Here is a 27,240-nt window from a genome sequence, read left to right on the forward strand (position 1 = left end):
CAACAATCAAACCTTTTCTTTTTAACCAATTGGAAGGATCTGCCATGAATTAAATTTTACAGACAGAGAATCTAAAACGAATCAGCAAATAGAATCGAAATCTATATTTGGAGTATGTTAAAGGAGCTATTATAATGAACCAAATGGAAGTCGCAAAAGTTATTTCAATATCTTAATTCAGGCTTAGATTGGACATTTATCAAATATTGCCAAGATATATGGTCAATAATTAAGCAATTGAAATTGATTGGATCTTGGAAGATAATAATATATAATTATCAAATGGCATTAGCAGAGAAACAATTTTAAACTTTTTTATTTGCTATTTAATTTTATTTATGTATTTAAAATTTTTTATTTCAAATTTGATTAGAACTAATTTAACAGAAAATCCAATTGACTAAGACCCACATTTTACAATCATTCATTCAAAATGACCATTTGAACTCATGGTCAACGGAAATCCATAGAAAAAGTCTAGACAATAGAACCATATAAAATCCAAAACCCAACAATATTATAGCCTGAGACCAAAACTAAACACACACATACACACATGGACAAGAAGATGTCTAGAAAAATGTCAACATAAATTGGCTCACGCTAGACAAAAAGATATATGTCTGACTATATATTATATGGATACATATGCATATGTATATATACCACGCCCTTGAGCAATTTCCGCAAATGCCAAGTAAGGTTAAGTTGGGAAAATCAGCCTACACACACACACACACACACATAGAAAACACAGAAAGAGAAAGCGCATAAAAATTGCAATAATAAAAAAAAAAATAAAACTAGATATAGATCTGTAATTATAATGACCATACAAAGTTAAAAACCAAAAACAAATAGTAGAAGAAAAAGACAAAGTAATAAACAAAATCAGAGGTCCATAATGGTACTGGCAAATTTTGTATACTCTAACAATTGTACACCTATAGGAAAAATATATACATACATATGATATTAAAGAAATATGTGTATGTGATATGTAAAAATTAAGAAATACATTTCAACAACTTTATAAGACGTCTAACTTAGTTAAATTTCATTGTTATTGAATCCCTAATACTACTAGCTTTTATAACAGAGCTTATGAAAGTAAATGATTGCAAACTTTTGAAGTATTAGGTAGTTAATATATATTTTGTCAAAAGAGTATACAATAAATCTAAATAAAGAAACATAAATTATTACAGGCGTCAAATGCGTTTTGCATGCGATTTTCCAGTCTTTATTTCTTCATCTGACTATTTAAAGCCCTAAGGCAAATGAAGTATATCACATGTGAATATAAAAAGTAAAAAGTAATTTACATAAAGTATGAAATTCATTAAAATAAAGCAAAGTCAATGGGACGACAACAATCTACCCTGCAAGGAACGAAACTATTTAAAATTGTTAGAACTAAATAGATATGTATACTACCAAAAATTCCTTCCACATGCCGCTTACAAAAAAACAGGACAACTCGCTCACTATTATTAACACTTAGGCGGCCAACTTTGCCTCTTTTGTGCCTATGTAATGTGGGTATTTTCCAACCGATTTTCATGAAATTTGGTGAGCTGTTAAGTATGAAAGCCAAATATTCAAGTACCTATTTTGAGAATGATTCTTTATATTTTGTTAGAAAAAATCAACGGATTACTGAATCATCATACTAAACGAATCTACATAAAAGTTTAAGTGTCTCTAGCTCTTATTGTTTTCAGGTGGACTCGCAGAGTTACATTCACAGGGCTGATCAAGAATATATATACCTACCTTATGGATTTAGGAAAACTTCCTTCAAAGTGTCGCATAAATTTTGGCGGCTTAAATAAACCATTTCACCATTTCAATGCAAAGTTTAGTCAATAAAGCAAAAAAACTTCAATATTGATGGTTATAAATTAAACTCTGTTGCACTTTCTTTATATATGTATATTTAATATATCATACTACAGTCATCTATATATTATATGTATATAAATAAAATCATCTGATTGCTGTTTGGTTTTTTCTTGAAAGTTTTTTTATTGCTTTTTTAGAGCAATTTCACGTGAATACGATTTAGAGTAGCATTCAATGATTTAATAAATGCAGCAAATGTTATTTAATCTTTGTGATTTATTTTGTTCCGAGAATTTGATTTTTGGCAGCATTTTTTTTAATGGTTTTTTTTTTCGCATTAAACTAGTGTTTCATGTGGGATTCCCAGCGATTTATTGGCATTATCTTTCTACTGAATGCACTGACAATTGTTGGTGTCAATCGCGAGATCAATCAATGGTCAATTATGTTTAACCTTAGAATTTATTTGATAGCCAACAACAACGAACAATTTGTCAATCAAATGCTTCATCAAATCCACAAAGCTAAGCTATATAATAAAGAAAAAAGAAACAGATCTATCTACCAACATTTTTGTGTTCTTTTTTTACACTGGGGGCGATTCTGTGCCCACTTTATATGGGTCGAGTGAGCTACTTTACTATATAGTTCGATATACAGCAAAAAGGCAACAATAACAACAAAAATAGAAAGAAAAAAAAAAAAAAGCAAACAAAACATGTTTGCTGACCGACCAAATAAGTCCAAGAATTGAACGAGTGTAACACACCTACACAGGCCGCAGCGATCCGCAAATAATGTGTATTTAGTTTTAATTAAAAACAATTTAGACTGACATATTATAAGACGCAGATCGGAAGTTGTAGAAAGGAGGGGAAATGTCAGAACAGGGGAGAGGGTTGAGAGCGGAAAGAATTGCGGAATACTTATTGTTAGTTTGAAAACTAATTACAATTACAATTCGCAACGGCGGCGTATTTGATTTTTTATTTATTTCATTTTTTTTTTTATAATAAAATCATATATCATTCCAATCAATCTTCAAGTTCATCAATTTATCACTTACGAAAATTCGGAGTGATGATCATTCCAGGAATAAAAATAGTTCTTCAATTCCTCAACTTGCCCCCCAATCCGCCCACTGTCAACGTATTGGCTCTTCTTTTACTCCGACCACTTCGCCCCACTCGTCTTAATTTGCTTTATGATAGGCATGAAATATAACAGCCTATATATAAATATAATCATACCTATATCTCTCTTCTTTATATATATATACATATATACTAATAAGTGTGTGTGTGTGTGTGTGTGCGACTATGGGACTATATACACACATAGATATATCTTTTGGAGACAAAAACTGAATATACAATGTGCTCCCTTTTTCACATCTCTTCACGGAAAAACTCGGCATTTTCTTTTGACTTTTCAGTCTTGCCTTGACTCCGAGCGGCAACGGTGCGTGATTTTCCCTTCTCTTATCTTGAATAAGCAAAATAATAGGCCCAAAGTTTTCCCTTTCAATGGATTATAATTTACAATATGCCATTTAGATCTCTTCCTTTAATTATTATTGTTAAAATGTTTTAATTGGCATATTTTTAAAGTGTTTTTATTTTGTTATTTTTTTATTAGTTACTTTTTTTTTTTTTGCTTCCGTGTATTGTGCGTGTGTGTGTTTGTTTTTCTTTTGTGTATTTATAGAAAATTTTCTTAATCTTTAATGGTTTTTTATACCAGCTACCTTCCCTTTACTTATAAATGTGTCGCCTATCTTATACTTAATATATGTTCCTATCCACAAATACATATACTAAATATATATGTATATACATATATTTTCAGCCCAACAAATGTTCTAAAACGAAAACCAAAAACAAAAAAAAAAAAAAACCGAAATCAGTGATTTTATTAATGTGTTCCGATTTGAACGTGTGTTAAGGTGCGAGAAGATATCTCCAGAAAGGATTGTAGGTCATCAGCATAAAGACACAAACACTCACTATGTGGGCAGCGCAATATGTTTTATGTGCTCTGACATGCATCACATTTATGAGAGGTAAGCAGCACTTGAGTTGGCGTATCCGAAAGATGAGCAAGATTGAAAGCATGTGCAACACACACTCCACTCCACTAAGATACATAAAAGAATCTTTAGCAGGAACATCATCATCAAATAGATCATAGAAGATCATTCTTATACTGGTTGAGGAGAAATTCCAAAGATAAATAAAATGAGAAAGAAATCTTTAGAAGCTTTACGATCAAAAAGAAAGAATATATGTATATACGTTTGTGAAGTTTTTGGAAATCATCCATAAGAATATATAGAAATCTTATAAACATAGGAATTGAAAACTGTCTAATGCCAAAAGATCGAGTTTTTGTTATATTAATATTGACTACGCTAATGAAGAAGTATATAAAACTATAGACTTACCTGAGGCATCTCAATAGTTTTTGTGTCGCTTAAGGTTCAAACCTTGAACCTTAGGAATCGATTCCGAGAAAGGATACGAAAAAAGTTATAAAAATTAATATATAAAGCTATAGATTTACTTGAGGTAAGGATAATATACATATATATAATTTCCATCTCAATAAGTTCATCCACTAATTGGGATGATCAGTTAAATAAATTTAGAAATATATCAGGGAATTGGCCATAAAAATATATATCCAAATGCAACTGAAATAAAAGAATATAAAATAAAATAAAGAATAGTTTTCGATTTGAAACTTCTTAAGAAACTCTAGACTTCTGATCTCTTATTCTCTTAAACCCTTTTACTCCATTTACGTTTTGAATTATTGTTTTTTGTTTTTTTTTATGGATTTGTGAATTTATTTTGTTTTCAGTTTGAATTAAATTCTTAAAATGTAACCTTAAGGCGCGACCGAACTTAATGCACTCATAAAATCATCAAAAAGAAAATCTCATAAAGAAAATCATTGGTTCTAACAGCTAATGAGCCATTTAGGCAAATTTTATGACACCTTCTGCTACATTCAACTTATGTAGGTATATATATCAGATGAATCTATGAATCTACACAATAACGACAACCACAAAATATTTCGATGAATCATGGGCAGCATGGCACTGCCCTGCCCAGCCCTGCTCTATCCCCCGGCATCCGTCTCGCCACAAAGTTGTCTCAGAAGAGGCGGCTCATCACCCACTTAATTACCGGCCGGCATTTAAAAAAACTGAAAACATAAACTTTGCTCGTAAATTTTCTTCCGCCAACCAGGAAAAAAAAAGACCCATACATATATTCAAATATATAGTACCAAAAAAAAGAAAAAAATAGAAAAAAGTGATCGACACTGAAAAATTGGTTTTTATTATTATTTTTTTGGTTTTGGCAAGAGTTTGTTAGTTTTAATGGCCGTGCCACATGTGTCGCGGGCGTGTGGAGTGTGTTCACAGCTGTTGCAGAGATTAGTTTAACCTGCTTACCGCATTTTCCATTGCAGGCACACATGGTCTCTATGAAGATTGTGAGGTGGCGCCCCCAGTGGAATACGCCACTAGTGAAATTCTTATATCGGATTCAATCAACACGGCCATCTATAGCTGTGAGGCGGGCTATCTACTGAAGGGTAAAAGCGAACTCACATGCTTTCTGAAAACCGATCAATGGCAAGGCGAACCACCCAAGTGTGAGAAAGGTATAAAGAATCGAAAGAAAAAGAAAAGATCACGAGACTTAAAACGTTTTTGGTGTTTTGGTGTTACAGAGACAAATCTTTCGGAGCGTCGCAAAAAGATCTTGGCCTTAGCCGAAGAGCCAAAAGTTAACTTACCCTTGGCAAGCAAGCTGGACTTGAGTTGTAGCCAGGCCAAGGTCCAGGCACCCGAGATAAGGCATGGAGCTGTCGTCAGCTATGAAAGGCGCCGCAAAGGAGAAAAGGTTTTCCTTGTTGCCTACTATGGATGCAACGAAAACTATGAATTCGAGAGCACAGATGCCACGGCCATGTATTGTCGTCAGAAGGAATGGGTGGGTGAGATACCAACCTGTATACCACTTGCTGAGTATAGTGAAGATGAAGATACGGACGATCAATACGAAGAATACGAGACGGTCGATAAAGATCAGGGAAATGTGGAAAATAACCCCGAACAGGACGGTGACAGTGATAATGATGATGTCTATGAGGAAGACGACGAGGAAGAGGAATTAGGCAATGAAATTGCATCGCAAAAGCCACCACCGCCAGCACCACCATCCCCACCGACTGAAGGAGTGATCCAAGAAAGCCAAAAAGAAGTTTTTGAACATTTCCAGCCTGAACCGGAGATTGTGGTTAAGGTTGCTGAACCTGAACCTCAGCCGGAGGTACAAGTATTAAGTCAACCTGAACCTCAGGGTGAGACTCAACGTGTAAATCCACCAGAAGCAAGCGACACCGAAGCACAAGATAATACTCAAACTCAACCAGATTCCGAACTGAAAGCTGAAGATGCTGCAACCGACATAACAATTGTGATAGAACCCACCAGTGATCCCTACACTCCACGCCTCTTGGATTCTGATTGTGGTAAAGATCAGGGTGGCTGTGCCCACAAGTGTGAACGTCTCCTGTTCCCTGGTGAAAATGAGCCACGTTTGAAATGCAGCTGCTTTGAGGGCTATGCGCTGAATACCCAAGATTATGCCACATGTCATGGTAAGTCAGAAATATTTGCCCTACTTTTTACATGAAGACGGGAATTATTTTTCTCCCCTCGCAAAGATGTGGACGAGTGTCAGGAATCAAATGGTGGATGTTCACAAATCTGCAATAATCTGCCAGGTAGCTATCAATGCGCCTGCCAGGAGGGCTATCAAATCGATGTGGCGACTGGTAAAACTTGTGTGGGTAAGTAACTGGCAAGTTCTCAATTCAAGTTGTACAAGACTACAAACGATTCTTCGCACTCAAAGATATAGACGAATGTATTCTGCCTGAGGTTATAGCCCAGTGTAGCAGCGGTTGTGAAAATACGCCTGGCTCGTACCGTTGCATTTTACCATTGATTGGCAAAGAAGAAGCGAAGGAGGAGGAGCCAGCTGTACCTGTGGCTGTGGCCACAGAAGTTATATCGGAGGCAACCACAACTCCTGCAGCGTCTGCTGCTACCTGTAATGCTGGCTTCATACTCTCACCCAATGGCGACGAGTGTCTGGACATCAACGAGTGTGAAATTATCGCCGAAGTCGATGAAGTTGATGCTGCTCGTAGCTTGTGCCAACAGAAATGTGAGAATACCATAGGGTCGTATCGTTGCCTGTGCCATGATGGCTATCACTTGGACGAGGATAAGGAGAGTTGCATTCGCGACTCTTGCGAAGATCTCGACAATCCTCAATTAAATCGCACGCGTTGCGCCCATCAGTGTGTGAATTCGGCCAACGGACAGGGCTATGAGTGCATCTGCCCCAAGGGCTACAATCTGGCCGAGGATCAGTATAGTTGCGAGGTGGCCGAATCACCTTGCACCACAGAGCAGGGTTACGAACGTTGTCGTCCGGGTAGCTGTATTCCCAGCGAGGATAACAGCAGCTTCATTTGTGAGTGCCCGCCTGGATATGTCAATGAGGGCACTGGATGCAAGGACATCGATGAGTGCCTGGAGGGCACACATCTGTGTAGTCACAGCTGCTTGAATACAGACGGAGCCTATCAGTGCCTCTGTCCAGGAGGCATGACTCTGGTGGAGGAGTTCACGTGCGTGGGCGAAGATCCTTGTGCAGGCAATAACAATGGTTGTGAGCAAATTTGCCTGACAGCGCGCGGAGGCAGTTGCTCGTGCCGCGAAGGCTTCCGATTGAGTGAGGATGGCAAGAGTTGCAACGATGTGGATGAGTGTGCCGAGGGCAATGGCGGCTGTCAGCAGGTTTGCCAAAATCTGCCAGGTTCGTATAGATGCGAGTGCTATGGCGGCTTTGAAATGTTGCCATTGGTGGGACATCAGCAATATTGCTTCGATGTCGACGAATGCCAACGTGGGGAGCATAATTGCCCAGTGGGAATGCTTTGCGAGAATCTCAATGGCTCTTATACCTGTCTGTGCGGGCAGGGCTACGCTTTGGGCTTGACCGAACCATCATCTGACCATTCTGATCAATCAATCACTTCATCATCTCCATCGAATCCCGCTTGCTTGGACATAGATGAATGTTCGCTTAACAATGGCAATTGCTCGCATTTCTGTTTAAATCTTCCGGGTAGCTATCAATGCGCTTGCCCCCTGGGCTACAAGCTTGACTCGATGGATAGCCACATTTGCCAGGATATCGACGAGTGCCTCATAAACAATGGCCAATGCTCGCAGCTTTGCTTGAATCAACCTGGCGGCTTTGCCTGCTCTTGCTCTGAGGGCTATGAAATATCTGCGGATGGTCTCAACTGCGTGGACCTGGACGAATGCTCTCAAGATTTTGGTAATTGTAGCCATATCTGTATCAACCTTCTAGGTTCCCATCAATGTGCCTGCGACCAAGGCTTTGAGCTCAGTAAGGATAAACTCAGCTGCGTCGATATTGACGAGTGTTCGGGTCTTTTGTCGGGTGGTTGCACCCACGAGTGCATTAACAAAGAGGGCAGCTTTGAGTGTGGCTGTCCGCTGGGCTATGTCCTCCAATCGGATGGACGCAGTTGCCGTCCAGCCTTGGTGGGCTGCCCACCAGGTAGCCGGCAAAGGGAAACCCCCGAAGGTGGGTGTGAGCCCATCACCTGTGAGCTAGGCTTCATTCTTGGAGCTGTGGGCAAGTGCGTTGACATTGATGAATGCCAGTTGAATCGTGGTGGCTGTTCCCACGACTGTCAGAATACCCAAGGATCCTTTAAATGCCTTTGTCCCGAGGGATATCAATTAGACGAGACTCAGAGAAGATGCCAAGACATCGATGAATGTCAAGAAAACAATGGAGGCTGTCTAACTGGCATTTGTGTTAATGAACTAGGCGGTTTTCGTTGCGAGGATAGCACCACAACGACTACAACCACGACAACTAGATCGCCCCCAGTTGTGCTGAGGCTACCCAAATTACCAGAATTGCCCACAAGGCCTAAGCTACACGTTGTAGCTAAGCCACACGTACAGTCTAAACTGCCACAATACCCAGCTAGAAGGCCCAATTTATTAGATGTTAATAGGCAACCGGCGGAGCCGAGATTGCCTGAACTACCTAGATTGCCCAAACTGCCAGAAGTTACAAGAAATCCAGTATCATCCTTCCCACGTCCTCCTCTAGAAGTGCGGGATCAGTGCGTACGTTTCCAGGCTCCAGCTAATGGCAGAGCCCATTGCAATAAATATCGTCATAAGAAGAAATACTTTTATACCACCCGTTGCAAGGTCATTTGTAATTCTGGCTATAGACTCCAGGGTTCGGAAATACGCACCTGTGGGGCATCCGGACAATGGGACGGCCAGGACAATAAATGCATTGGTGAGTACTGAAATCATCTTAACCTCTAAAAGGTTTAGTAGTAACTTTTTCTTTTGTATATCGTTGCAGCTATCAAACAGCATTCAACACCTAGTATTGGAAAAAGCTTTGGTCCCTGCCCACCTTTGCAACCCGCTCAAAATGGCCTGATCTCGCCGCCCAGCTGCACGCAGGGTCATTCCAATTTTGGTGATTTTTGTCATTTGAAATGCCGAAAGGGCTTTCATGCAGCAGGACCTTCTTTTATAACCTGCATGCCCTTGGGCTGGACATTTAACAATCAGCTACAATGCCAGCCATCGCTAGGCAATAATCTTCTGCCACTCCTGCCTGCCGGACGTGTTCAGCTACCGGGTCCCAGACGAGTGAAACCTTTTATTAGATGCCCACAAAATGTGGTCATTCTTCTTAAGCCGGGACAGACTAAGGCTCATGTTATACTTCAGGCTCCGCAAACCAATTTAGATCAACGTCACATTACCGCGCAGCCTCCTTGGGCGGCTCAACTGCAATCACATCTGCCGGCTGGCATACACAAGGTTATCTTCCGTGCCCAGAATCCAAGCACTAAGCAGGCGGTTGGTTGTCAAACAGTTATAACCATCAAGAATCCCATAGTCGCGGCATCGCCTCCACCTGTTTCAGAAAAGTTCTCCTTCAATTTGAATCCGGCTGCAAGAACAACACCCATTTTCCAAACTAGCATCAGTGGCCAGCATCAGAGACCAGCTTCATTATTTAGATCATCGTCTGTGCCCAAGATACGTGAACCGGCGCCATTTCCCCTCTTTAACTTTGATACAATCAGTTCGCCAAAAACTATTCCAGCGTTCAACCAGCGATCATCGGCTAAGCTTATTGATGCCTCATCATCATCATTATCAGCGTCGTCACCTTCACCTTTACCATTAGTGGGTGATGTAGTGGCACCATCCGATGTCACCGTTAGCGGTAGTGACAATTCCCGATTAGATCTGGAATTGGGTTCGGCAAAGGCCAACTATTGTCCACCCTCGATTGAGGTTTACCTAAAGGAGAATCAAAACTTACGTTCCGTGGTATGGGATGAGCCACGTTTCGAGGGTAAACTGCTGAAGATCTTTAAGTCTCACGTGAGTTGGAAAAAGAAATGGGATCCACAATCCACTAAGTCTAACAATATTTTCTTTTATTTCGTCAGTTCCCTGGCGCTCTTTTCAGATTGGGTGAACATACAATTAAATACGAAGCCACCACCACAGATGGAGTCACCTTGAGCTGCACTTTCCGCATCCATATTAAAGGTAAGAAGTTTTCAACCTATCGAGAAGATTACTAGGTGTAACCCACATACATACTTTACCCACCTTCCCTCAATTAGCTGCAAAGCCCACACCTGCACCCAGTCAACCAGATATCAATTTGCCTCAACTGGAATCCCTATCTAGTCTGGCTCCCGCTGAATTAAGAGAGGCACCTTCTCCATCATCATCATCCACCAGTAATCAACTCTTCTCCGGCTATGACTCCTATGTTGTGTGTCCCGATAAAGAGCCCATTCGGGTGACCTCCCAGCAATCTGTAAGTTACACATAACCGAGCTTGAACTTAAAGTAATGCAAAACTCTAAGCGAAGGCAAATTGATGTTGATAGATCGATCGATCGATCGATCGATTGATTGTTTGTTGTTGTCGCTGTTATTGTTAATGTGATTTATTGTTTGTAGGTCGATCTGCCTGTGGGCTGCACATTGAAGAACATACGCCCACAAACGAGTCCCCAGCAAACGCAACATCCAAAACGCGGCCTGCTCACCTCACTCTGGCGCTCATATGCTAGATTCTGATGCAACGAATATGCATACACACTCACACACATACGCACACTGAATGTGTGTGTGTGTGTGTGTGTGTGCAGCATCCAAAAATGAAATGTCAATTTACATGCACATTTTATGCGTAATTTATAATAAATACCTAACTAAATATTTAAACTAATCACACGTGCACAACTTTGGTTATTTAGACTAGACTAATTGGCCATTTAGATTAATCTCTCTCTCTCTCTCTCTTTCTCTCTCTATCTCTCTCTATCTCTATAAATTATAAACGATTATGCTTAGCTTTAAAATGAAGCCTTTATCCAGGGTCGGCGTAAATCATAATTAAACGATAACGATAACAATATTATATTTCTTATCGACAACTGAAAGGAGCAGCTTTTTGGTAAGAAAAGAGAGAGAGAGACAGAGAACATTACCGAGCACATTTTTGGAGAAAACGCAGTTGGCTACAGTTATTCCAGAAATTAGAAATTTAATTCAAAAAATTGTTTTATTCACTGATTTTTCTGTTCAACAAGAAACAAAAGAAAAGAAAGCAAAAATGTCTACTATTATGTTGCAATCGTCGGATAAGGAAATCTTTGTTACCGACATTAAAATCGCGAAATGCTCCGGGCTCATTAAGAGAATGCTAGAAGACTGTGGAGTGGAGAATGATGAGAATGAAGTTGTGCCGCTGCCCAATGTGAATTCAAGCACTTTGCGCAGGGTTCTCACCTGGGCCAATTATCACAAGGATGATCCCCAGCCCAGTGAGGATGATGAACCCAAGGAGAAGCGTACCGATGATATCATTCCCTGGGATGCCGACTTTCTTCAGGTGGACCAGAGCACCCTGTTCGAACTAATATTGGCTGCCAACTATTTGGACATCAAGGGGCTTCTGGAATTGACTTGCAAAATGGTGGCGAAAACTATCAAGGGCAAGACTCCAGAGGAATTACGCAAAACATTCAACATAAAGAATGATTTTACCGAGGACGAGGAGGCGGAACTGCGCAAGGAGAACGAATGGGGTGAGGGTAAATAGGATGGACTCCAAGTCCTCAAATTGTAAGTTCATCTAAAATTATATATAAAAAAAAAACCAAACTAACAAAACCCCCCTTTCTTAGGTGATGTCTACATGCGGAATGAACGATATAATGCAGAAACCCACTTTTATATCTATGAAGACATAAGACAATAAACGTACATTCTAAACAAAAAAAACGTGTGTTTGTGTCTTGTATTTATGTAGGACAGTGTAATTATTTCATCAACCATTACCATTAATTTAGATCGTTTAGTGTCTTTTTTTTGGTAACTCCGCCATTGGAAATCCAGCTCAAAACTATGCCTATCGAAGTAAAAACCAGGTGATTGATCTAACGGTGTTTTTTTTTTTTTTCAGCAACTGTAACTCATGAGGCTAGACTACTTCTACTTTAGACTAGCGCGTGCCCCCAAAAGTTAGTTTTTGCTTTTCAAAATCAACTTTTTTTTTTTTACTCTAACCGATTAATTGAGCAGAAATGCCGTTGAACCCGTTTGGTTAGAACTTGTCATTAGAATTTGCAACAATAACATGGAAAAATTATAAAAAAAAAAAAAAAAAACTAGCCAACAATTTGATTTTTAGACCCCCAGCAAAGTGGCAACCCATGAGAGAAGTACCAGAATATACACATATACATACATATTCATAAATATAGTGTATATTCCCCATATACACATGTATATATAGAATATAATCTATTTAAATATAAGCAAGAGACACCGAAAGGCCTATTGATAACCCCTCCCCTCCTCCCAACGTTAATTTACAGCGAAGGAGATGCTATTTCATTCGCTCGATTGCTCGCATTATTATTTTCTGGTTTTGTTTTTTTGTTTTTGTTTTTTTCTTTTCAGATTGGGTTTTTATTATTGTCTTAAAGATTAGCTAGCTATGAATGTAGCTTCTGGGCTACAGATCTCGGGCCCCAAACAAGTCTATTTAAACCCATGATTAAGTGAAAAATGAAATCAGTTTTAAGCTGATTGTCGTTCGGTTCGTAGTGTTTATTTCACTCATCATTATCAACATTTGAAACTGAATCTGAAACTTTTGCGTGTGTGCACGGATTGACAACAATTGAACAACAATAACACAAAAAAATGTACCAACGTCAGGTTTCCTTTGATAAGGTATAATCGGAACTTCCCCCTACTAATACTATATAAACTAAATATATACATAAATATGTATATTTTACATACGTATGCAGAAAGTGAAACAAGAATTGGCACAAAAAACAAAAACAAAATATTTTGAAATTCTAAAAAACAAAAATAGAAAAAAAATGCAAATGCAAATAATTTTTTAATAATGTAAATATTTGGCAAAAAGCATAAAATTAAATTGGATCTATACATACATATGTATGTATATCCCATCAGATGGCAAAAGTGCAACCATCAGATCTAACGAATTAAAACCGGTTAAGGATTTTTCACATGACACTAGTTGAAACTTTAACTGGTTCATAAAACTAGATTCAGTTAAAGTAAAAACATATTCAAAACACATTTTAAGTAGTGTTTGTGCATTCCTAATTGGAATCCTTAAATTGTGCTTAAGCTTAAAACACTTAGGTTTCCATCAAGTTATTCAAACTCTTTTGAATAACTTCAGGTATCAATCTAGTTTTTGGCATTTTGAGACATGGAATCGAATTTCTAATTGAATTTTCAATATTTTCACGTATCTTTTATATATTTAAAGTCCTTAAAATTAACTCAAATTTGAAATTTTTTCAACATTTTCATAAGCTTAGATTTTAATCAAGTTAATCAAATTTTAAACGCCTTAAGTTTTAAGTTCGCAGTTTTTGTTTTTTGAGACATTGATTTGAATTTTTATTAATTTTATGATTTCATTGTCAAAAGATAGATAATCTTAACCACTTTCAAGACCAACCTTGGAAATTTCTGCTCATAGAAAACCACCAGGTTCAAGGTCAACAAAAGATTCAAAGCTATAGCCCTGAACGCACTGATTGCCATTGCGGTCAGGTCTAGAACCTTTGATATACAATTTCAATTTCGAATAGACTATCTAAGGCTTCGCTGAAGAATGCTTGCCAATAATGGCCAAAGTTGAGCAATATATTTACATACGATATATGTGTGTATGTAGAGTATATAGCATATATGGATTATGGTGTTGTCTGCTCATTGTCAATCATTGATGTTGATTGTTGATAAGAGAATTAGGTTTTCCATATTATGCAAGCGAAATCCGCTTGAGAATTGATAAGGCAATATACAATAATCTGCTATAATTATGTATGTATGTTTTGATTTACCACCTCATCATGATCATGATGATAGCCCACACGCGTTGAGGACTCCGCCTATATAGTCGAGGGTGTTGATATACAGGAGGCTCGCAATACATGTCTGCTATTCTCACCCAAGGACTCGTCCTTGTCGAGCGGTGCCTTGGCCAATACATTGAACATTTTCAAGAAGCACGACATCAATTTGGTTCACATTGAATCCCGCTCTTCGTTGCGTGTACCCGGCTATGAGTTCTTTGTTGAATGCGATGGCAAATCCGGAGCTTTGGGCAAGGCCATTGAGGATTTGAAGCAGCAATGCAGCTATTTTAATATCATTTCGCGCGATTACAAGGATAATGCTACTGCAGTGCCATGGTTTCCACGGCGTATACGCGATTTGGATCGTTTCGCCAATCAGATTTTAAGCTATGGCGCCGAATTGGATTCCGATCATCCGGGATTCACTGATCCCGAATACCGTAACCGTCGTAAATATTTCGCCGACATTGCCTACAATTATAAGCACGGGGAGCCGCTACCCCATGTTGACTACAACAAGGAGGAGATTGAAACTTGGGGCATTATCTTTAGGAATTTGAGTAAATTGTACAAGAGTCATGCTTGCAGAGAATACAATCATGTCTTTCCCTTGCTGGTCGACAATTGTGGCTTCCGTGAGGATAATATACCTCAACTGGAGGATGTGTCCAACTTCTTGAGAGGTAAGCCATCTCTCTCTCTCTCGCTCTCTCTCTCTCTTTCTCTTTTAAATCAATTACTATCGATTATTATTATTCACAGATTGCACTGGCTTTACTCTGCGCCCCGTTGCTGGTTTGCTTAGCTCTCGCGATTTTCTTGCTGGTCTTGCATTTAGGGTCTTCCATTCCACGCAATATATCAGACATCCCAGCAAACCCATGTACACTCCCGAGCCGGATGTCTGTCACGAACTGTTGGGCCATGTGCCGCTCTTTGCAGATCCAGCATTCGCTCAATTCAGTCAGGAAATTGGACTGGCCTCATTGGGTGCCCCCGATGACTACATTGAGAAACTGTCCACGGTTTGTCAAGAATCCCATTAATCATTTCGCATGTAACTTCAAGAAACATTATATATATTCTCTTGCAGATCTTCTGGTTCACTGTGGAATATGGCCTGTGCCGTCAGGAGGGTGAACTGAAGGCCTATGGCGCTGGCTTGCTTTCCTCTTATGGCGAATTGGAATATTGTCTAACCGATAAGCCACAATTGAAGGACTTTGAGCCCGAAGTCACTGGCATTACCAAATATCCGATAACACAGTTCCAGCCCTTGTATTATGTGGCTGATAGTTTTGAAAGTGCCAAGGAAAAGACTATGTAAGTGATGAGTCAAAGAGTTTCAACAATTACAACATTTCTCTTACCGATTTTGGTTTTCTTGTTTTTTTTTTTTTTAGTAAATTTGCCAATTCTATACCACGTCCGTTTGGAGTTCGTTATAATGCCTATACCCAAAGTGTTGAGGTCTTGGATTCAAAGCCGCAAATTTCCAACTTGATGGACAACATAAATTCCGAATTTCAGATTCTACAGAATGCCATTGCCAAGCTGCGTGTCTGAAGGAAACGAAAACCCTTATACTTTTTGATTTTCTCTCTTATGCATTATTTTTTTTTTATACCTTTATATATATAATATACACATATACATTAAAATTAAGCCTTGCTGGTATACTTCTTTGAAACAAAAATAAATGTATACACTTACATTATATTCTCAAGAATGTTCTTTTTGGTTTTTAGAGAACTTCCAGGCAAGCAAAGTTGGAGAAAATTATAAATTTATTAAATACATTCAATGGATTGATCAACAAAAAAAAAAAGAAGCGTTTAAATATTTATGACTTTAGTTTTGTCTCTGAAATATTGTAGAAATATATTTAATATCTAAAAGAAAGTCAAAATTTTTGTTAATGCAAGGCGAAAAGAAACAAAATATAGTAAGATATTCCAACACTTGATCAGAGAACACTTTAAAAGTGAATTTTTAAGCATTCTTTTAGTATGATCTCTGGCAACGATTCTATAATTGGAATGATCACCGCTTTTCTTGCTATTTCCATTACTTTATTATTTGTTTTATATTTGTCTTTTGTTCAATTTTTTGTAGTTTTTTGGATTTGGATTAGCATTAAGTTAACATTAATTGCTATATACAAATAGATGATATACATATACATATATATATATATAATGCCTTAATTATCATTTATAGGTATGTACAGAATCTTAGACACGTAATTGTAACTAATTGTAATAAGGTAGATGTAGTTGAGTTTTTTGATTAAATATTATTAACATTTACACAAGGTTTTGGGTCGACTTCATCTTCTTTTCTTTTCTCTTCCAAGTGCTAAGGTCTTTCTAATAATACAATAGAAAGAAACAAACAAAAAAAACCACGAAACAGAAGGCAGCAGGTGCCAATAATACGGAGAGGGAAAGCTACAAACGGCGGGAAATATTTTCGAGTTATAAATTTACTAAGAAATAAAATGAAGGGAAAAGAAAACCAAATTCAGTTGCAATCTCAACCTGAGTTCTAATATAATAACTTAGATTTTCACATATATATGTATGTATATAGTTAGACATAACTTAATTAATATATATTCAGAGCAGTCTTTGAAAATTATATATTAACATATAAAAAATAACGAAAAAATATATATATATATCTGACTAATTAATAGACATATATATAGTAGATATAGCATAATAGATATTATAATTAGATTAAGGTTTGATTTACATAGACACAGAGATCCTTACTGATGGGTAATTAGATAACAACTAACAATTACTTAAATTAATAGTTAATTTGAGAACATTATCAACTATAATTTACTAACAAACAATACTTAGTCTGTTGAGATCTACAACTATTTACTAAAAATTTAACTAAATAATGTATCAAAGAGAGATAGAGAGATAGAGGAGGACTAAACAAATAAGTTGAAAATAATTGTTGACAAAAAAAAAAGTTACAAGAAGAGAGAGATAGACAGAGCCCAAAACCGAAACGGAACCATTTAGTTTAATACACAGATTGGTTTATAAGGGGAATATAAACTAAAGATACATACAAATGGTTATTGTGTGTGTGTGTGTGTGTTTTATTTTAGAGAGAAAGTGAGAGTAAGATATTTGATTTAGAATTAGTTAGTTAGTTTTGACTATTGCCTTGGGCTGTGTGGGGTGAATTGAATAGATTCTGTGATTGCTCTTGCGACATTTGATATGGTAGAATTTCCAAATCGTTTGGCAAATGACTTTGAATTTGGTTCTGATTACTAGTATTAGTATTAGTATTATTATTATTATTATTGTTATTACTATTGTTGTTATTATTATTGTTATTATTACTATTATTATTGAGAGATTGAAAGGGATTTGAGTTGAAAAAACTAGCTGATTGCTGCTGGTTAAGCAGTTGTTGTTGTTGTTGTTGCTGCTGTTGCTGCTGTTGCTGTTGCTGGTGTTGCTGAAGTTGTTGCTGCTGCTGAAGTTGCTGCTGCTGTTGTTGTTGTTGATGTTGCTGCTGTTGCTGCTGCTGCTGTTGCTGTTGTTGCTGCTGCTGTTGCTGCTGACTGTTTAGCATTTTATTATCCTCACTTTGAGTTTCAGAACCATCATCACTTATACCCATATGAAAATTGAGTGATGGACTCGATTCTGTGGCCATTTGCATATAAGATAATAATGAATCTTCATTTGTATTTTGTGGTGCACTTGAATTGTTGTTATTGTTGTTGGAATTTGTTTGATTGTTACTGATGTTCTGTTGTTGCTGCTGTGATGTCTGCTGCTGCTGCTGCTGCTGCTGACTGTTACTATTGTTATGACTATTGTTATATTGCTGATTGGAATTGATGTTGCCAGGGGTATTTGGTTGATTTAAAGATTGTAACGGTGAAAGATTAAGAAATGCATCTATATCTTCAATATCTTCCCGCGACAACATGCTATTTTGACTTTGTTGCAATTGCAATTGTTGCTGCTGCTGCTGTTGATGCTGCTGTTGCTGTTGCTGTTGCTGCTGCTGCTGTTGCTGCCCTTGTTGCTGTATTTGCTGTGGATTCTGAGTCTGATGCATATTCTGTTGCTGTTGGCTATGCAAATTCTGCTGCTGTTGCATCATCATTTGTTGATCTTGCTGATTTAACATTTGCTCGGAATTCAATGCAAAACCATATTGATTAAATTGTGGTTCAACCACATTGCTACTGCTGTTAAAACCAAAATTACGCTGTACATTATTGCTGGCAGCAGCAGCTGCAGCGGCAAAACTCATTGGCATCATGGGCTGCAGATAGGTATAGCGGGCCAATAGCAATTGCTCTGAGACAATTCTCAATTCGTCTTGCTGTTGCATTATTAGCTTCTGCAATTCATCGTGTTTCCGTTGCAATTGATCCTGCAATTGACTCTGTGTGGGCGTCATGACCACAGCTCCTGGTGGCAGCAATTCCGGATGCTGTTGCACGGGCAACGGCGATAAGACAGGTGCAACGGGAAATGGCGCTATGACCGGTTGCATTGGTATCGTTAGATATTGCTGCGGTTCCAGGAATGTCGGTCCGACCAATTGTGGATTTGATATGGGATAAGCGGGCTGAGGAAACTGGCAGGCATTGGTGCTCACAATTTGTGTGGGTGCCAATGGTAAAATGGGCAATAATTTCGGTTGTCCAGAATTTGAGGACATTTGCAATTGTTGTTGCGATTGCAATAGTTGTGAGTGGTGTTGCTGCTGCTGTTGCTGATGATGATTTTGTTGCTGCTGCTGCTGTTGTTGTTGTTGTTGTTGATGCTGTTGCTGCGGCTGTTGTTGGGGCTGTTGTTGCGGCTGTTGTTGCTGCTGTTGCTGCTGCTGTTGTTGGGGCTGTTGTTGGGCCTGTTGTTGCTGCTGCTGTTGTTGCTGCTGCTGCTGCTGCTGCTGTGACGAATGATGTTCTCGATTGTGTGAGCGTTGACGTTGACTTTGCTAAGAGAACAAAATGGCATTGAATTTAAAAGATTCTCATATTATTATTTCCATTCTTGTTTCTCACTTACCGAACTGACATGCGTCATCATGGATTGCCTACTGGTCACTGAATCTGCTGACATTGATGTTGAGTCCGATTCATTACCTCGATTATTATAGAAATAACATTTCCTCTTTGCCTTGGGCGATATACCAGTAGAACTTATATTTCCATAGCTTGACGGTGGCCTAGAGATTTTCAATGGATTTATTTGACAAGCTTGAGATCCTGTTGGACCACCACTGCCGCCAGCCGATGCCGACCACATGGGCGATGAATCCATTCTATTGGGTGAAGTGTTGCTGGTAGCGGCGCCAGCGCCAATACCTTGGCCTTCATTGGTCAAACTTGTCGACAAACTATTAGCAATGCCACCCAAATGGGAGCTATCCAAATTATTCTGCTCAAAGTCCCGTAAAGTTGTTGTCGCCGTTGCTGATTTATTGCTGCTCGTGTTTGTGTTTGTATGCGATGAGGTTAAAGTTGCTTTGCTGCTGCTGCTGGTGGAGCCACCGCCGCCTCCTTTCGTTGGCTTGTTATTCTGTTTGATCACCTCGGCATAGCTGACCACTTTGTGAGTGCATACCACATAGTCGGGCTTGGAATTGTATTGATGGTAGCTAACATAGTAATCAGTCTGCAGCCAAATCCATTGTTGACCCTTTGTGAGAAAGCGATAATAACAGGATTTACCCTCGCCAGTTTGTCGTACTGCAAACAGTTGATCAATCATAAAACAAAATGTGTTTCAACCTAGATCTACTCACATTCCTCGTGACAGGCCACAATGCTATCCAGATCATCGAAATGATAATAATCATAGCCAGAAGTGCCCAGCACCTCGAATGGCATATAACCAATAATTGGCGGTGCCCGATGATCGAGAAATAGAAATTTCCATTCCATACTATGCTTTGAGGTAAACTCATTGCTGGTGGGATCAATGATGCTCATTTCTCGTATCAATTGAGGATTCTGGATGCGTCCAGTGCCAACAAATACCAATTTCTTGTCCACCTCCGCATTGGGATTCTGTTGAAAGATACGTGGCAAATTGTTGGATGCAACACATTGACTACTACCGCCTCCATCCGAACTCGAACTGGCCAATGTGTTGGTATCGTTACCTAAATGTGTGTTGGTTAACGAGAGGAAGTGGAAAAATGTTGTTAAGTTATGATATTCCATTGGTCAGTAAATCGAATCAGCTACCCACGAAAGTAACCCACAAATTTGACCAGCTCATAGGAATTGGCATCGACTTTCTCAATTCCGCCGCGTTTTAAGTGAGTATAGAAAGTGATCTGATTGCTGCTATTGATATCCGTTTGCCTTGGCTCAATCACCGGTGTGGGATGCATAAATATATTAAGCAAGGCCTCATGATCCATTTCATAGGCCACATCGTAGATGCTCATGTTATACAAATCATTCTGATAAAAGTAAACAAAAAAAAAAAGCAAAGAACGGAAGAAAAAGAAAACGAAAAACAAAAATAAAACACACAATCTAAAATTGCCAAAAAATTTGCTATTGTAGAGGAATAAAACTACTTACTGGCAAATAACCGAGCTGTGAGGTAATACTTTCAGAGGCATAAAATATGCTGCCCATGCTGCTAAAAACTATCATAAAACCATCTAAAGATTCCAGCATTAAATGTGTAAACTCATCATTGGTTAGAAATGTGGGCTTCCAGTCTTGTTGTATCTCAAAAACCTTCGAACGATCTGTTGCCTCTGTAATAAAAAACCATTGGAAAAATTCCAAAAAATTAATCATATCTGTTATGAGTTTTTCTAAATTAGGGTATTTACCGTTGTGATTTTTAAGAAATGCTATGGTTGATTTTAAAACTGTTGATTTATCCATTTTTCGATTGGATGTCGAAATTAGAGCACTTAGATCATTTACCAGCGAATTGAACTGATCCCGACGTTTCTTTTCGCTCAGGTTTCTTGATTTTCTGCAAAGAAAACTGCGAGTTACAAAATCAAATCAAATCAAAGAACTAATTGAGTATGAGTTAATGTTAGATAAATATACATAAATCCAACCCCCTCCCCCCTCCCCCCTCTCCACCTTTCTTCGAGGTCTAAGCTATTTGATGGACAGCTGCTAACCCATCGTTAACCCACGTGTCCTTAGCTCATGGAGTCTTTGTCTGGCGTTGATTAGCTAAAAATGCCCATATGCTCTCACGTTCAGTTCCTGCAATCTCCCACTGATATGGGGTGAAGGGGTGATGAATGTGCATAAGTGTGAGTGTCTTGAGTTATGTGTGTCTTGGGTTAGGGGTTGCCGATTGGATGTGTTGTCTCTCATATGTGTTTGTGTGTATATGAACCTTTTGTCGATTCACATTTGTTGCGCTACAGCAAATTTTGCTTCTTTTTTTTGTTGCTATTATTTGTGTAACGGTTTATTTTTTTTTTTAATGCTTTTTCCTTTGCTTGCATTTGACATTTTCCATGTCAAAATTGTTTGGCGAATACTGAACATTGGTTAAATAATGGCCCATAAGCTATAGGTTAGCTGCTATTGTCAGTTTCTCATATAACTGCGTTCGGATTAATCGAAGTGAATTTTATTTGACATGTAACTTATTGTTTCACAAGCGTTTCAACCCTCTTTAAGTTACCTGATGAGATCCACATACATATGTTTATACAATAGAAATGATAATCGATTTGAATAAACTCATTTAGTTTAATTCTGAAGTGATTGAAATTGAAAATAATTGTATAAACATAAAATCTTTTACAAAATTCAAATATGATTTAACTTATTGTACGGAAATTTAATGATAAAGAATAACCAGAGTGCCGGGACTAACTTCGACCGCGTGAAAGTTTGTATACCCTCGCAACTGTTTTGGTAACTCTTTTCTTACCCATAGCCATCAAAGTGGTAAAACTTTTATCTAAAAAGACTAATGTTTCCGAAAGAACGGCCTACATAGGAAATAACGAAGTTAATAATCAAAGTGACTGTTTTCCACGAACCGTTTCTATGGGAGCTATATGATATAGTTACCCGATCTTAATAAAATTTGGCATAGTCGTTTATATGTGTAATAAGCTAACTAATATTAAATTAAACACCAATATCTCAGATAATAACGAAGTTATTGAGAAAAGTCACTGTTTGTGACTTTGGCGTTTGTATGTATGGGAGCTATATGATATAGTGATCCGATCCGGCTGAATCCGAGTTATACAACCTGTGCACTATATACAAGCCTACATGCAAAAATCAGCTCTGTGGCTCTTACGGTCTAGGAGGAGTTTGCCCTGATCCTGAACTCGTCTCGTCGTGCTGATCAAGAATATATATACACTTATATGGTCGGAGTTGCTTCCTTCCATGCGTTGCACACTTCTAACTAAAATAATATACCCCTTTTGCAAGGGTATACAAAATAACAAGAAGGTAACAAGAAAAATGTTTTTATAAACAAAATTAATACGATGACTTTGATCAAATTAATAAGTTTGAGTTTTTGCTTTTAAATCCCATGAAGTAACAAAGAAAATTTTAATCTAAAACCCTATTTTTGAATGATCAGTTGCATGGACGGATATAGAAAATATTTTGAGGATGCTCCATTCAAAAAATCCAGACTTTTCGCTCAGTTTCCCATTTCACTGCACTAGATCCGCCCTTATTGATAGATATGAACCTCTTAACTCGCCTCGTTGTGCTGATCAAGACTTTATATAGACGCAAATTCTTTCATTATTCGATATTAAAGAACCAAATGGTCATTAGAAATTTCATCCTTAGGTTTTAATGATTTCAAAAGTGATGATATAAATTTGAAACTTATACCAAAGTAACTATTTAAATATCAGTCAGTTTTCAATGATGTTAATAAAAACGAAGACGCATTCATATATGGGTAAAATATTTATAATCCTAATTTAATTAAGACCTCATTGAATTATATGAGTATTTATCAAAACGAAAAATGAACAAAGTTTGTATTAATCAAAAGTGAATTGGGATAGGTCAGATTAGTATAGAAATGGTTGCAAAACAAATAAGCACCAGTTGGATAATAAGTTGAATAGTTTATTTTTGAGTTCAATCAAAGATTATTCAAATGATTCAATTGAAAGACAATACAGTAACCTGAAGAAAGGCCTAACTGGCACTTGATTTTCACCTGTCTGATTCTATTTGATCAAAGGAAAGTTGAAAGAAACAAAGAAACTGAGTTGTCCTTAATTCCACCAATTCAATGTATATGCTTATTGATTTGGTTACCTAACGCATCAAAAGACAGAAATCACATTAATCCAGCCTTCATACATATATTCATATGAACCAGAAATATCTTATTTGCAATTATCGGTAAACAGTTCAGATTTCTATTGTCTAACTAATTGAGGCCAAAAACAGGATTCAAATCGTAAGGGAAACAACTTGTTACATGATATGGGCAATCATGGAAAACAAATTAATCAAGGACAGGGGAAAAGGTGGATAGATGGAAAGATGGTGAGAATGATTGAACTTCATTTATTATTATTAATATCTCAAATTACCGTTCAGAAAGTGTGAATTGGTTTTTGGGCAAAAAATGAAATAATATAATTATATTCTAGTATGGAAAAATTTTATCTCTCTCTCTTGTGTATTTATGATGGAATGGAAAGGGAAAATATTGTCTTCAGCCTGCGCAATTGAAATGGCTGTTCTTCGTGTTTTTTTTTTTTCTTCTTTATTTTGACAATGACTTGTCTAACTGTCAAGAGCAGTCAAATCTAAGGCTATTTATGAATAGCTAAATGACATAGAGAAGTAATAGAATTTTGTGGTGTGTGTCTGTGTGTGTGTATCGTCTGTTTTTTAGCTTACCTTTTTGTATCATCCTTGTCATCGCTTTCGTCGTCCATCTTTGTATTTATTAGATAATCCACTTTGATACTTTCTCCACGCACAGAAAGAGTAATTTTATATTGCAATTAGCAGAAGGAACAAAAAGATGACAAACAACACTTTCAACAAAAATAAAAAAAAAAAAAACAAACAATCAAACAAACTTGCAGTTTTTTTTTTCTTTTTTTCTATCTCTTTCACTGATCACAAAATGATATTCACATCTTTTCCTTGTGTTTTCCCGCCAAACAGTTGTTTCCTCTACTCTTTTGTTGTTGTTTAGAGTTCTTTTCTTGTGGTTGTTGTTGTTGTTGAGACAATTCTTCTGCTTGTCGGCTTCAGGTTATATTTACACAATGATTAATTGCCAAATGCTTAATAAGCCACATTTTGTTGACTAAAATAATTGACGTAAAAAGTTAATAAACAAAAAAGAAAGCAAATAAAAAACTAAAAAAAAATAAGAAAAGAACAATTTGAAATTTTGAAAGCTTTCAGGATGCGTCGTATAAATTTGTCTAACACAACTTTATTGGTTGTCACTCTTTCTCTCAATGTTCTGAACGCGTTGTGTCAGCAACAAGTGCACTTGTGTTTCTGTTTCTGTTTCGAATTGCTACCGTTTCGGTTGCTGTTGAGGTTGTCATTGCCATTGTCCTTTATCAGCAGGATTCTGTTGCTACTGAGGCTGCTGCTGCTGCTGTGGCTGCTGCTGCTGCTGCCACTGCTGCTGATGTTGCATAACTTAAACATAAGCTGCGCCTGCGCTTGATAAACCAAAAAGGGAAATTTTCTACTTTCTTCCTTTCTGTTCTTTTCATTTTGTTGTTTCGGTTCTTTTTTGCCAATCATTTTGCAAAAAAAACAAAAACAAACACAAACACAAAAAACCGAAACGTAACGAAACGATACGAAAACTCTCTACGTGTGTGTGTGTCTGCGTGTTTGTGTGTGTGTGAGTGTGTGCTGCTGCTACGGCTATAGCAACTGCTACTGATTGCTGCTTGCTGGTTGCATTTGCAACCCCTGAAATGTATGCTACGTTATTTGGTCATGTTACAAAATGCGTTCAACGAATGCCATAACAACTACAACAATCACCGATTTTCAGGGTGTTTTGTGTTCTAACCAATTGCCAGTCAGGCTGCATTTGCTTGATTTATAACTCCCTCCGTTTTTCGTCCGTTTTGCCCCGCTTTGCCGTTACTCGAAAGGTCCTCCAACCATATACATACCTACATTCATACACATACATATATAGTTATCCCTTTTGCCTTTAAAACTTGCATAATTTGTTTCTTCTACTCACTGGGGTCCGCTCAATTCAGCGAAATTGCTAAACTTGCTGCACTTTCTTCTACCTTATAACGCACAATTATTTTCCATATTTTCCATTAATTGTGAAACATTTTTACAGCTTCTTCGCTTTATGGTGAGCTAAAGGCAATTTTCTTTGCCAAATGTCGCAATGTTGGTGTTTGTGTTCAAGTTTTGCCACACAAAACTTTTGAATCCAAAATAAAAAAAAAATATGAAAAAGGGGTCTGAGAAGCGACGACTGAGGGGGGGGCTGATTGTGGAGGCGGTTTGGGGCAAGGCTGGATAAAGCCAGTTAAATGCCAAACGTCACTTTCTGGCTTTGGTTTATGAAAATTTTCACTTAAAGGTGATAAATGTGACAAAATTGTTGCAGTTTTCTGTTTTAATTAAGCTAGATGAAAAAGCCGCTTAACTTAAACTCACAAACGCGCACACACACACACACACACACACAGCGGAAGGGAGTGTATCTTTTGGTACAAACTGTAATTAATCCGTTTACCGTTTGACCAGGTTTACAGCTTTGGCCTTTTCTCATACATATATGTAATAATTTCCCACATGTATTCAAAATGAAAACATTTTAAATACACATCAAAGGCAATTTCCCCTGGCCAACCCGCGGCGCGGAACGGACACGCCCCCACCCCCTTATGACAGTCGCATACTCTAGCAACACAAGCTGTGTCTATTCGCTCCTCACCTCGACAATTTGGCCCAAGTGTTGCTCTGGTTAACCGTAAGTAGCTGTTGCTGTTGGCTCGAGGGTTTTTGCCTTGTTGCTGCAGGTTTTTATTTTTATTTTTTTTTTGCTCGTTTGGGACTTAAAAAGTAGCTACTGATAATTGCCAATGACTCGTTTAATGGCTCGTGTTGCAATTAGTGCGGTTATTTCTTGTCTCTCACCAGCCCCAGAACCATTCCGATTCTCAATATAGATTACTATACACATACATATGTATATAAGTATAAGTGTAGAAGAGAAGAGGTAAGACTCTAGTCAAAAGTGTCAGGTAATATGACTGAATAGTAATCACGGTAAGATAATGAAAATTAAATCATTACAGTAAGGCATTTAACTTTATTGACTAAGACAAAACGGAAAAGTCCTAACCAGACTCACACAAAAAGTACAAAAAAAAAACATGTTTTTTGTGTAGATACAACTAAATCTAATCTGATAAAATCGGAAGATTTTCTCAGTGATCTAGAAAAAAAACCCAATTTTTTAAAACGTTAAGCATTTGAGCTTTTGCCGATAATTTTTTGTTAGGTGTAAGTGAAATTTTCGAAATTTATATTAGTGAAACTTAAGAATTGACTTCACTTTTAGATGTTACTGAGAAATTCCTTCTAATTCCTCTACTTCTAGATACCAAAAGTTAACTTAATAGATAAGTTCTGTTTTATAATTTTCGTTTTGGACTTTATATTTAAATATTGCAACATATCCTTTAAATAAACAAACAATAAAAGTTGCATGAGATAATTAAAAGTAATCGAGGAATGTACTCAAAAATTTCTTAGTTCTCAAAAAACGT

General features: G+C 37.6%; 4 protein-coding genes across 4 annotated transcripts; 3 read left to right on the top strand and 1 right to left on the bottom strand.

The window, feature by feature from the left end:
- The first annotated feature begins 3,734 nt into the window (after positions 1 to 3,734).
- LOC6643163 lies at positions 3,735 to 11,264 on the top strand. The gene is made up of 10 exons (XM_023176181.2): positions 3,735 to 3,907; positions 5,329 to 5,523; positions 5,593 to 6,525; positions 6,592 to 6,717; positions 6,783 to 7,754; positions 8,316 to 9,293; positions 9,363 to 10,405; positions 10,474 to 10,576; positions 10,654 to 10,853; positions 11,000 to 11,264. Exons 1-10 carry the CDS (start codon positions 3,853 to 3,855, stop codon positions 11,117 to 11,119), a joined length of 4,725 nt encoding a protein of 1,574 aa, XP_023031949.1. The 5' UTR covers positions 3,735 to 3,852; the 3' UTR covers positions 11,120 to 11,264.
- Positions 11,265 to 11,513: 249 nt separating this feature from the next.
- LOC6643164 (S-phase kinase-associated protein 1-like) lies at positions 11,514 to 12,322 on the top strand. Its single transcript, XM_047012260.1, has 2 exons — positions 11,514 to 12,169; positions 12,232 to 12,322. Exon 1 carries the CDS (start codon positions 11,658 to 11,660, stop codon positions 12,144 to 12,146), a length of 489 nt encoding a protein of 162 aa, XP_046868216.1. The 5' UTR covers positions 11,514 to 11,657; the 3' UTR covers positions 12,147 to 12,169; positions 12,232 to 12,322.
- Positions 12,323 to 13,203: 881 nt separating this feature from the next.
- On the top strand, positions 13,204 to 16,186 carry LOC6643178 (protein henna). The gene is made up of 5 exons (XM_002065984.4): positions 13,204 to 13,285; positions 14,471 to 15,143; positions 15,223 to 15,485; positions 15,554 to 15,783; positions 15,864 to 16,186. The coding sequence occupies exons 1-5, from the start codon at positions 13,256 to 13,258 to the stop codon at positions 16,024 to 16,026; spliced, it is 1,359 nt and encodes a 452-aa protein (XP_002066020.1). The 5' UTR covers positions 13,204 to 13,255; the 3' UTR covers positions 16,027 to 16,186.
- Positions 16,187 to 17,354: 1,168 nt separating this feature from the next.
- On the bottom strand, positions 17,355 to 24,521 carry LOC6643179 (circadian locomoter output cycles protein kaput). The gene is made up of 8 exons (XM_047012291.1): positions 24,359 to 24,521; positions 21,313 to 21,461; positions 21,053 to 21,234; positions 20,712 to 20,928; positions 20,263 to 20,622; positions 19,524 to 20,206; positions 19,279 to 19,452; positions 17,355 to 19,227 (listed from the first exon to the last, which is right to left on the bottom strand). Exons 1-8 carry the CDS (start codon positions 24,394 to 24,396, stop codon positions 17,632 to 17,634), a joined length of 3,399 nt encoding a protein of 1,132 aa, XP_046868247.1. The 5' UTR covers positions 24,397 to 24,521; the 3' UTR covers positions 17,355 to 17,631.
- Positions 24,522 to 27,240: the final 2,719 nt, after the last annotated feature.

The sequence above is a fragment of the Drosophila willistoni genome, assembly GCF_018902025.1.
Source record: "Drosophila willistoni isolate 14030-0811.24 chromosome XR unlocalized genomic scaffold, UCI_dwil_1.1 Seg41, whole genome shotgun sequence".
In the NCBI taxonomy this organism is placed as follows: domain Eukaryota; kingdom Metazoa; phylum Arthropoda; class Insecta; order Diptera; family Drosophilidae; genus Drosophila; species Drosophila willistoni.